Raw genomic sequence first — 12,435 nt, 5'->3', positions numbered from 1 at the left:
ATTTCCTGAGAAATGTTTCCCCCTGGCGCGAACGCGTGGCGGGCGTGGTTGGCATAAATGACCTCGGTCTCGGCCAGGAGACCTGGGACCCGGAGTTTTGCAGTATTAACGAAAACCCGACGAATAATATTTGTAAAATTTTGTAAGTTTAATTCGATCGTCTTCGTTTTTGTGAGACTGCTTCTCGGACTTGGGAAATTTGCACGTTCGATTGTTTTTGTTTTGCTTTTACTTCTGAGTATTCGAGATCGCGATCGATCAAGATGCTTGGATAAAATTCCCGTGGAAATGGAAGAGCTTGCGACGATTGCCTGCATCGATTAACATTCTGCTTGTTGCAACATTACGGAAACAGAAAGTGATTCCGTACGCGTATTTGACGTAAGTGACTGCAATTTGTTGCGTGCATTGCATTTTGAAGCATTGCTGAGCAAAAGTGTTCGAATAGCTACGCCGTTGCCTTATTGGGAGTTGATCAAGCTTTCTTGGAAGATAAATTTTTGGTCCGCTTGAAGCCTTAATGCTTGATCGTTGCTGCTGGAAGACGCATTTGAACGCTACAAGTCACTCGCTAGAAGGTAAACCGTGGTGCTTCTAACCGTTCGTCTATCGCACTGCAAACATTGCCACCGGTTTCCAAACCACAACCACTTCACACAATCTCCACAAACAACAGCAATCCCGATGCGATAAGCCCACTCGATTGATAACCTTTTGGCCTTCCAGCCCAGATCCTGGCTACCGTTTGCGATCGCTTTTCGCACGTTGTGTGCATCCTGGTGGTGCCTATATCACAGTGCAAACAGCAGCACGGTGCATGCATGCAGTGCTACCAACTGCACGTTTGGCGTTGGGTGACTTTGGGTTAAATATTTGCTCGGCATTTTCTGGGCGTGCTGTGCTACACCGGCAGCTTATAATTCGGGCAGTCGGTCAGGAATTTTATCGTCGTAGTACGAGACGCCCAAACTTACGTGTGCAAACAGTGGTCGTTTTGATAGCACGGACTAGGACTGAACTGCCAAAAGCGCTCGGTTAACTCGGCTGGGATAATATTTACACCCGATAAGGCTGTATTCGCTCACTTCCGGAAGCTATCACACGGCAACTTCTGTCACGCCAGAGGTGCCGTCTTGTGAGTGTGCCATGCTTCTTGTGTATGCACAGCGCTTCTACGCTTCTCCAAACCCCGATGACAGACCACACGTGTTTCAGAATTCTGATAGGCTCTATTCTCAGGTTTCATACACAACGGTGATAACAAAAAAAAAGAAACGTTGGAATGCTTACCTTTCCTGCCGTGATCATTCTGAAGCTATCGTTTCAATTTTGTGTTGCGGCGGAGGAGAAGCACACAGGACAAACTGGCATCAAAACATGTGTTGAATTCGAATCCTCAAGACGAGTCTTGGCTCGTCTCAACTGTTGCATCGGTGCACCAACATTCAAACCGCGGGAGAATGAGGAAGTCATCACACACATGAGGAAAGGGGGAAAATGAAATCCGAATCCTAACATACTAATCCTAACCACAACAAATCGTTCCAAGCCACGTGTTCCTCATTCCCTGCGTCCTCTACAATGCACGCGCAACGAACGCACCTAACCACGCGCAATCGTTAGCGCCAGCGGTTTACCGCATTGTCTAAACAAATCTAAACATTCCCAAACTACCCCCAAAGAAGCACGAACCGGGGTAGGAAAATATCAAATGAATCTCCCCCGATTCCCCCTTAATTTATTTTGGTTTTGTTTAGATCCTCTCGGTGGTTACCACCCAAAGGGAGTTTCGGGTTCGTTTTCCCCCTTCCCCCCCCCCTTCCTCTCTCTTTCTCGCTCTCGTTGGATCTCAAGTGTTCTCCATCGGTGGCAGAGTTCCATCGTACTCCACTTCAGGAGTGCTACCGAATTCCGTCTCGTGCGACTACCATTAGACCACCAACCTAGGCAAGGTGAAAGATGTGTCACTTGAAAGATCGCTCTTGGGCATTGCGCTGCGTCCGGAACAATGTTACGACCTGTTACGCTGTGCATTCCACTGTGTACCGAGCGCCATTTTGAGCGTCCAACTAAAGCAGGGAAAGACATTAAGATGAACGAGTGTTTCGGTGGTGTTTTTCGGCACGTGGAGGAGACCACCAAGAGACCATGGGGCCCAGGCACTCGCTATGCATGTGACGCTTTGTATGGATGCGTGTTGTTGTTTTCTTAAGATCATCATCAACAACGTTTGCTGCCTGCTTTAAGTGAGTTTGCCGACATACATGGCTTTTGAAAAAGGGGTCTTCAGTGTGTTTGTTTGTTTTTTTGTGAGGTGATTTTAGATACAAGTTGGAGCGGAGTTGGAGTATCAAGTTCGGTTCACACCGTGCTCTATCATCTGTTAATGTCAGCCATTGTGAAAGATGTACAGGATCCGGACGATCCGAGAGAGGGTTGCTCTAGTATAGCGGTCGGCAAACTTTACGATCGAAAGAGCCAAATTCTACAATCATGTTCGTAGAGTTTCACGTAAAGAGAAAAATTGTTAATCCAAGAGCAACAATGTGTGAAATTTCTATGATATATATGAACTGTTAAGAACCGCCATCTCGATATCAAAGAGCCGCACTTTGCCGATCGCTGGTCTAGTCTTCTCGGCTCCGTGAGCTCCAATTTCCATGTCGTAAATCTCTATAAATCCCATTCCAGTCCAAGCAAGCGTTGATACTGCTGCAATGTATTGCCCTTATAGAGAGAAACCCTGCAAAATATAACGTCTTTATTCTGTATGTTGTTCCGCGTTGGACGACCCCTTATAACACACCCATCATGGATTCAAGTCCTGTATGGACCGTGCTACCGATACAAATGACAAACTATCCTGCCATGAGTTATCAATTAGCTACGAATCGCCAAGCCCATCAGTGGTAAACGAAAATCTAGACCAACAACAGTTCTTGTACCAGAGAAGAAGAAGAAGAAGAAGGAAAAGAAGAAGAAATTGTTTGATGTCAGTTTTGTAACGCAGCGAGCTTAAAACTCTTGCTAATAGAACATCGGGATATCTGATCTGTAACCATTTTTTCGGACATTTTTGACGATCCACTCACACATTTCACGACAAAACAGATTGATTAGGTTTTATAATTTCATTTTTCCATTTATTTCTCGCTCTACATCGTTGGTTGGGTTCACTTACTTTCTAATGAGATATTCGCTTACAATGTACTTCTTTACTGGTTTCATGTTTTGCATCTGCAACATTCCTACACACTAACACAACAGGTAAAAATGGCGTGACACAGTACGCACCCTAAACTCGTCCGATTGCTTCCTAACACCTGCTAAATCTAAACTTCATACAGTAGTAAAGATAATAATTTAATGATGCGCTAAAACTTGCCTAGCTTAATACCGAAGAAAACGAAAAGTACCATTTGGTCTGTTAAAGGCGTAATCTTTAGATAGAAACAAAAAAGGATGAGGATCCTACACAGCTACTACTGCTACTTTCCCTGAGGTCCGATGAATATTTGGCCTTAAAAATAATTAACAGTCTCATACTAACTCACCATAACCATGGCTCTAGCCTTAGTTGGATGCATTTTTCTTCGAGAGGAAGAAATGTAGATCGATCGTACAAGCATCACCATACTGTCAGGTAAAATGAACTTGCAAGACAGACTCCATCACCAGATTTGTTGATCGCATTCCATCGCGGGCTTTCATTCTATCCAATTGCACAAAAGGGGGAAGGGGGGATGTTTGGGGAAACGGAGAGTTTGTAGCACTTTCTACCTTTCACACTGCAGAGCGCCCTCGTTGGGCTCGTTCGTTCTGCTTCTACACCTTCAAACAAACGCAAAACAAATGGTGCTGTGTCTGCCGCAGCTCACCACCGATCTCCAAGCTCCAAGCACACCGTTTGCACAGACACTTAGTACAAACACACGCCACGAGATGGAGATGTTTGCTCGAGCTTTCCGCAGGGCTTTGCTTTCCTTTGCGGGGAGGGGAGAGTTTCCTGGATGATGATCCCGCTGCCATCACAGCCATTGCGTTTTACGTTTCCCCCTCTGCAGGCCAACCACGGTGTTCTTGTTTGGGCAAACAATTCACACCATTGACTCCATGACGATCGTTCTACCGGTCGTGCCCAAGAATGGCGGAGATGCTGAAGGGTAGCGTGTGCTGTGGAAGCTGCTGCTTTCTGCTCGTGCTATCATCTTCGCTGCTGGTTGTGCTGCTGCTGCTGCTGCTGCTGCTATTCGGTGTCCGGGGTGATGAAACCGGTAGGGGAAGGAACTCACGCCGAGCAAACTGTTGCAGCTGCTGAGCCGCCTGCACCAGCGCGCTCGGTTCCAGACCGTGCGGTGAGCCGGCAGCTTGGGGACGCGCAAACGACGGGAACATTAGATCCATCCACGAGCCACCGCCGGTCTGGTGCAGCATTGGGTGCGAGAGTTGATGGTGGTGATGCTGATGATGGTGCTGGGTGGGGAATAGTCCCGCCTGCATCGCGAAGCCCGGGTGATGGTTCTGGTAGAATGCACCGGCGGCCGAGGGTGAAGGACGTACAGGCGAACCGAAGTCATCCACGACGAGCGGTGAGCTAGTGCCGCTGGACGAACCATCACTGACGGACAGCTCACTGTCGTCGAGGGAGGATAGCGACCCGGCAAGGCTGCTGGTACGGGGACGCTTCGCTTCCGGACCTGCTTCCTGGCCGTCCGATTCATCCTCCTCCTCTGAGCTGCGATTTCCAAGGCCCGAGTCGGGCGACATCAGCAGACCGGCCTTGCGCTTGCACCGAGACTGACCCGTCTCCCGGAAGCCCTTCGCGAATGGGTTGTTGTCGATCTTTAGCTTCGTGATGCGATCATTCTGCACGGAAAAGAGCAAAACAGGGGAACAAATGGAAGATAATGGTTAGTTTCAGAAGACGTTTTGGGACATGTGAGCTGATCTTCAATTGGATCATGGAGGGTTATTTTATGATTTGTGATTTATGAAAAATAAAGTTCGAAACTAACCTGATAGGCAGTAACGGCGACAAACTCCGTCTCGGGGAAGGTAAACGCTTGCTGGGGTGCCCACGGAATTTGGGTAGCATCGGAGGCTTTGATCACGTGAATACGGGGCTGATATTTGTGCATGCTGGTCAACACAATCTGTTGAGCAAAAGGAAAAGCAAAGAACATTGACATAAGTAACGGAACTACAAGATATTCATCCAGATGCATTCTTCACAAAAAAACATAGTGATCGTCAATACTTACATGGCCATTACTGTCCAGCGTGTTGTTGGTGAGCTTCACCTTGTTGAAGACGATCGGTTGCGACGTCCAGTGCGACCCGAGTGCTGGCCCATCCGGATGGAAGTAGATGCGCTGGGGGCTTTGCGGTTCGGCACCGCCCGCCGGTACCCACTGCGAGCCGCTGAACTTGAACCGACAGTCGCTGATCGGGACCATCTCCAGCAGGATGAAGTAGTTCTCTTCCGCCTCCAGCCCGTTCACTGAAAGACGCATCGAGGGAAACATACGTCTGGAAGGAGAGAAAAAAAAATAATAGGAAAATTAGACGATTGAAACCGGTTACAACTTTCGCTATCTAGAACGAGGTTTGGTTCCCCCCCCCCCCCCCCAAACGGGAAGGATGCGTCTGCTTTGATGTCTGTTTTCGGCGGTTCTGTGGTGTGTTGGGTGGAAATTACAATAAACGAAACAAAAGGCGCAATTTGATTTGGACGCCCGGTTTCTGGCTTTTACGACCATCCGAATAACCAATTTAGTTCAATCGGTTCCGTACCCAAAATATCGCACCATGGGAGAAGGAAGCAGACGAATTGAAACTAGTTCCAGTCCCGGCTGCGTGTGCTGTGTGTGTTTTGCTTAATTAAATTTTATTGGCCAACCCGGTCGGAGGGCTCCACCATGAAAGAAAGAGAGAGAAGAAACAGCGGCTCCCCTCACAAAACGACCCTTGACGACGGGCGCTTTTACGAGCTTTTATGATTTGTGAGTGATCGTAAAAACAAAATTTAACTATATTCGATTCGATTTCTCTTCCACCCGTTTTTTGCGACGACGACGGCAAATGATCCTCTGCTCTTCGGCGGGAGGAAAGGACCAGCAAAGAAAGACCAGCCGCCAAACCGAACCTGTCGATCGATCTGAATCGATTATAAATCAACCTGCTGTGGATTTTGGATCAGTGGGCATCAAACCAAAGCAACAAAAAAAAATGGAGGAAGAAAACACACACTAACACTGCGCACGAGGACCCTGGTGATCGTGTGAAACGGATAATAATCGATCCAAGGTTTCCGTTTCGACGGGTTTCGACGGGGGCCAAGGCGCCAGCGGTCGAGCGGTTCGAACCAATTCCCAAAAGGAAACGACAAAGACGGGCCCCGGTTCCAGGTCCGTGCAGCACAGACTCCCTGCTGGGACATCTGACAATAAACACTTCGTTCGTTCCGAATGTCCGAATGATCGCGGTACAAGAGAGATGACAGAGAATGGGACAGAGGAGTGGGGGGAAGATCAGAGAGAAGGATTGGAAACATGAACGCGACATGACATGCGGCGGTAACGAACAAAAGCAACATCCAAGTTGGATGATCCAACTGTGTGCTAATAGGCCGTCTTTACGAGCTCGGCTGAAGCTTGAAGCAGTATCTTCGTCACCAGGAGGGAAGTGGGGAGGGGAGACACAAACAAGCTTTCATTCTTAACGACTTTGATTATTGCAGCGTCAACAAATAGGAATTGGTTCTTCGTGTTATTTTTGCGCGCGCACGAACAAATGTCTGGTTCTTCCAAAATTGATTAAAAGTATGATCTTTCTGCCGAAACTCCTTGCTAGATCTTCCGCGCACGATCGAGGAGTTTATGAGCGATCAAACAAAAACAAAGCACGAGATGGACAATATTAGCATTACAAAAGGCTGCAACCTTTTTTTTAAGGGAAAAGGAAGAGCAATTCCGGACAGCTACATGTTGGCCGGAGCCGGCAAACAAACAAATGTTGGCGCCAGTAACAGGGCAAACAGCACCGCGCTGCTACAGCTACCCAATGCTATCTTCCGCACCAGAATGCAACAACTCCGGGTGCATTTGCAAGAATAAGCACACCGAAATTCGGCCGAAACACGCAACACGCAGACAGTTTTCGTTCACTCCACCAAAAAAAAGGCTAAAAAGCACAGACACTCAAAGCAGAACGTCTAGAACGCCGCACGTCAAACAACATCAACGGCTGCGAGCTGATCAGTTTTTGGGCAGGTCTTGGTCTTGGTTTTTTTCTTTTTATGAGCGTGCTAAAACAAAAAAAAACGACCAACCGAAGCGCACCAATAAAACACATTAAAAATCAAACGGCCAAAAACGTGTGAAGCAAACAAGCCGGAATAGGAACCCAGGGGTGTGCCCCTGGGGTGGGTGACGAGACGAGATCGTCCCGAAATCCGGGCGTCCGGAGCTTCACACCCGGAGCGAGATGCAATCGGGAGTGGAGAAAGAAGAAGCTTGCCACTTGGGCCGGGCAGGGCGCAAGCAGAGAAGACACAAGAATTATGATTATTGTCTCTGTAATATCCCGTGAAGCGGAGGGGGGGGTGTCGGACTCCGGCTGTCGGAAAGCACACACTTGGCTGCGGCCAGTTGCAGCCCAGCCACCGAGATTGCACCGAGCAAAAAGGAAGTGACAGCTTCGACCGTTTTTCTTTTGTTTCTTTTCTGGTTGTTGCTCTGTTGTGAGTTTCGTTGACTCTTTCCCTTCAGTTTGTTGGTGCAATCGACACTGCCACGGACGCATCATTGAAGTGGTTTCTTGCCCGGTAGACCAACAGAGGGAGAAAACACATTTTTTTAAGGGCCCGCCCGCTGCACCCGGTCAAGGTCTTGCGTCGTCGTCGGGTTGTAAAAATTGGCGCCACCGAATTGCCGGCCCGTGTGATCGTCGGCCGGGTTTCGAATCCCTATCCCTTTCCACTTTCTATCGCACACTTACCGTCCACTCTTGGTGATGATCATCTCGGTGCCGATCTTGTGGAACTGGCTCCACAGATCGCGGTTCTGCAGCTTGATGTCCACGTCCGGCAGCGCGTTGTACCGTGGCGGTATCATCAGTGGCCGTGGCGCTGGCACTGGCAGCATCGCCGGGTACGGATCTGCGGGTGAGAGATGGAGAAAAGCGGAAAAATGGACAATTAGTGCACTGAGTTTTTGTTTTTTTTTTTCTTCTTCTTTTTGGGAAAGGGGTGCTGCTGACTCATTTTACAGTTTTGATTTGTTTGTTTGGGTCGATCGACGGAGGAGAAAACCAACACCAAACGCGGGGAAAACGGAACGGAAGGCGCAAAAACAAAACAACGAAAAGGCTATGGTGAGATGACTCCAACACGGGCAGCGATTAACGCCTGTGCTTCCTAGCTTCCCCGCCCCCGCCCCTCCCCCCCCCCCCCCCCCCCCCCCCCCATTCCGATCGATTCTGTCCAGCCTGGCGGGTGCTAATGATTACGATATTTACGTCATTATATTCCCGATTCGGTACGCTTGTTATGTGCGTGCTTTCTGTGAAGAGTGTGTGTGTGTGTGTGTACGAGAAGAGTACGGCAAATAGAAATGGGGGAGAATGTGTTGATTAACTCAAAAGAAAACCGGCGGCCGCGAAGAGATTGAATTGAAAACAAACATCAAACACTTATCCACGCAATGGAAATGGGAATTTAAAGTGGCACAAAAAAAATGTGCAAAATTCGAAACAGTTGTTTAAACAATGATAACATAATTGAACCGTAAGCACACCTCGCGCTAATTGATCGTTCACGCGCTGCTGGTGCTGCAGCTATGATGGTTGTTGCCATGAATGTGTTGTACGATTATAATTGACAAAACGCTACTTGAACGCGTACCATAGCATGCCTTGAAATTGCAAATCCTTTCCCCATTATCGATCAAACCGATGCCGTCGGTAAGATGGACACCCGAAGGGTTGAGAGAGAGAGAGAGAGAGAGTGAGAGCGAGCTTGCGTTCTTTTCCCTCACGTGTGGTGGCATGTTATTCTTACCCAAAACCTCTAACTAACATTCCTATGGTTTCCCTTGCAATGGGGTAACATACAGACAGGACCGGTGCAGCTTTCGGCAAAGCGCGAAGGCGTCCGAATGATGGATAGGCCAAGTAAAGCCAATCCAACTTGCAATGTGCAGCAGGGTTTCCAGTTTTTTTTTTTATTCTCTAATTCCCACCCCAACCGATGTCAATCAACCCAAACGATGTATCAATTCGCGGCCAATGGTCCCCAACTTACCGGGCAAACGCTGCATCTGCATCCGGTAGAACTCCGTCTGCAGCGCTAGGTGATGGTGCATCCGTAAATCCATTAGATCGGCGGTCATGTTTTGTTTCTGTTTCTGGTAGGACAGCACAGGGTACGGGAAACGGCAGTGAATGCACTTGCAACACACAACTACTGCTGGAGGGATTGGAACAGTCGTTGCACTCCAGTCACACTTGTAATTCTTCGCACATACACACCCCGGGGTTAGCGGGTTGTTTCTATGGTTTTGCACAATTACACTTTCACAGCTTTTTTTTTATTCGTTCTTCTCACTAGTAAGTCTTCAGTTCAACTGATGCACACGCATTGATTTTTTTTTTCATTTATAAATCGATTCTGAAACACACGCACGCACAATGCACTCCAATACACTTGACGCACGTGTGATCACGTGTTCACAACTTCTCACCTTCAGCTCAGCAACTTCTACAAACGCACTAGAGAACGTGTTCTTCGTTCGAATGATGATGGTGTTTTAACTTTTTGTTTCTTCCTACTGCTCTGTTATTTTACCCACCACCAACAACAACGACAACAAAAAAGTCTTCAAGACACGCAGCGCACAACGCAGCACACCCGCACGGTTGAAGGTTCGCTCGGATAATAAACTTCGAACAAGTTCTCGTGTCGCTCGTCAGCAGGCACCCCCTAGCAGCGTTGCCGTATCGTGTGCGGTAAACCAGTTATGCTGCTTATGCTGCACACACACATACCATCACACCGAGGGGTTGAAAACCGGGTTTTGGCTGTGTGAGTGAGTGAAATGGCACAACGAGCAGGGGTTTCTATTTCACTTCTTCGCCTTTTCCTGTGCAGTAACGACACACAGTAGGCGGGGCAACGTGCTGTTCGCTTTTTAAAATGAAGAATTTCTTTAAGGATTTGGGGAGAAAGAGAAGAACAAAAAGGAATTGGAAAATCTGTTCTGTTCGCTTCTTTTTATTTTTTTTAGTGATATAAAGAATTGTTTATGTAGAAATTAAGCACACTTAAGATCTTTTTTACATCAAATTTGAATAAAATTATCTGTAACTTAACACCATCAACACTTCTTCCTTTCTGCGGTAATTATTTCATCACTAGCTTGGTAATTTGCATTTCAAAAGACAATGTTTTTATAACATCGTTCACCTTCTAACATCTCCTTTCAAAATCTCTTCCCTTAACCTTTTCCCTACTGCTACAATATCCCAAAGCGTTCGACCACCACCGAGTACTCTCGCTTACCCCTCTGATCTAGCACGCAGAGTAAACGCACTTGTTCGCTTTAGCAAAGCCTCCTGTTTTCGCTACCCTAGGCAACACTCAACACTGCAAAACCACCACACTACTGCTGCAGGCACCACACACACACAGTACAAAAGGGTCTGGGGAGGAGTCGCACAACAATGCATCGTCCATTTTGGCTGCCTGCCTCGCATTGATGGCCGGTCTGGAATTCCCAGCCTCCAGTTTCGTTTGAATGGGGGCTTCCCCAGCAAGGATTCGATTCATCAAAATACGTACCCGTGAGCGATTTTACGCGGCTGTGCTACCTTCAACCGGTGTGTACCCCAGCTTTTCTCAAGCACCTTTTTGAACAGAATCCTTACGGCTTCGGTCTCGCCGTGGTACATGGGTGCAAAAATCTCAAGTACCGATGCAATAAAACAATTACACCTTTCTCTACTGGGTCACGCGCTGCCATGGGCATTAGATCGTAACAGGTCGCAACGTAACTTCAAAGTACAAGCAGCAGCAGCAGTAGAAGGAATTGGTCCAGGGGTACTGGCAGCTGTCCAAAAGGGGGCAGCACTAAAAGGGGCTGGATTTGTTTTAATCCCAATTGTCACCTGTGTTTTTGGTAGCGATTTGGACGATCGTTCTCTGCTTTAATATCCCGAACATTTTGCTCCGGGGGTAGCAGTAGACGATTCGAGTGGCTTTCCACGGCAAGTCATTAGCATTGGGACATGTGGTATTGTTTGCGGGCGGTATAGCAAAGTTCACATTACGTACCTAGGGTGTTGATCGACTCGTATCGAGCTGACCATGGACATACAGGTGTGAAGTATCGTTCTATGTAGAGACTGTCTTTAAAGATCTCGACGAGGAAGGGAAATGACATTGTGCTGTGGCATTTTTTTTCTGTAATAATATTTGAATTTTCGTGAATCTACTAGATTTAACCGAAATTTTGTAACTCTTCTGATGGGGTTTTGTCGTTTTTTGAATATGTTTGAACCAATTATATGGTATATTCTACCAATTATATTATTGATCCAATTTAATGGTATCTTTAAATCAGTCATTACGTCGTGAAACAAATTCAAACAATAATTAACAATTCAATGATTTGAACAATCGTGCAGTAACTACAAATCATATTCATGTGTGAAATAGTTCCCAACAACACAGGAGAGTAGTTTACTCATTCCCTAGAGTATGTGAATGATCGTTGTTATACTTCTGACAGGATGAATGTACGTAAAGGCGTTAAGCTACAAAATCAGTTGCTATTTCATCGAAATTTCTAAAGTTCATACTAAACATACTGTTACATACGCGATTGTAAATTTCTTTCTTCATCAATCTGATCCTAGTAACCATTGTTAATCCTTCCACGTCAAAATAAGAAGTTTCTGGAAACAAGAATTATCCAGTCCAAACGGATAATCGGGTAAACACGTAAGGACAAATTTAGTATAAAAGTAGGACATATTTTCAATAAAGACGGATTCAAACGCAGAAGCTCTTGGAGTTAAGAAGTTTAATTCCGAAATCCGAAATAGGACAGAGCCCCTGGATTTCCGAGCCAAACACCCCCTTCCGTCTGCATAGGCTTCCCAATCTTTGGATTAGAAGCAACTAGCGGGAAGGAATGGTTAGTAGGCGAAGTATCAAATACTCTGTAAAAAATTGCTGTTTATTTCTCCTCCGCTACGACCCTGCGACTCTTGCTGAGGGCCAATCGTCCGCGTGGCCTGCCGGAGAAGCTCGGTTCGTAACACAGAGCCCCATATCATATCACATATTAGTTATCATTAGTATCATCATATCACGTATAAGGATTATAAGTTTTAAAACTGTTAACATACTATGAAATAACAAATTATTTTGTAGCT

General features: G+C 46.8%; 1 protein-coding gene across 1 annotated transcript; it reads right to left on the bottom strand.

The window, feature by feature from the left end:
* Positions 1 to 3,107: 3,107 nt before the first annotated feature.
* On the bottom strand, positions 3,108 to 9,610 carry LOC120952177 (T-box-containing protein TBX6L-like). The gene is made up of 5 exons (XM_040371358.2): positions 9,302 to 9,610; positions 7,999 to 8,158; positions 5,262 to 5,529; positions 5,016 to 5,153; positions 3,108 to 4,866 (listed from the first exon to the last, which is right to left on the bottom strand). Exons 1-5 carry the CDS (start codon positions 9,387 to 9,389, stop codon positions 4,126 to 4,128), a joined length of 1,395 nt encoding a protein of 464 aa, XP_040227292.2. The 5' UTR covers positions 9,390 to 9,610; the 3' UTR covers positions 3,108 to 4,125.
* Between the last annotated feature and the right edge of the window lie 2,825 nt (positions 9,611 to 12,435).

The sequence above is a fragment of the Anopheles coluzzii genome, chromosome 2, assembly GCF_943734685.1.
Source record: "Anopheles coluzzii chromosome 2, AcolN3, whole genome shotgun sequence".
Lineage (NCBI taxonomy): Eukaryota > Metazoa > Arthropoda > Insecta > Diptera > Culicidae > Anopheles > Anopheles coluzzii.
The sequence above is the reverse complement of the archived record's forward strand: the minus strand, read 5'-3'. Positions and strand labels throughout refer to the sequence as shown.

Excerpts from the sequence above, each read along its gene's own strand:
- LOC120952177 (XM_040371358.2), bottom strand. The coding sequence starts at position 9,389 with ATGACCGCCGATCTAATGGATTTACGGATGCACCATCACCTAGCGCTG. Across the intron at positions 8,159-9,301 it reads GCAGATGCAGCGTTTGCCCG|ATCCGTACCCGGCGATGCTG; the intron begins GTAAGTTGGGGA and ends TCTCACCCGCAG. Across the intron at positions 4,867-5,015 it reads TCGCCGTTACTGCCTATCAG|AATGATCGCATCACGAAGCT; the intron begins GTTAGTTTCGAA and ends TTTTCCGTGCAG.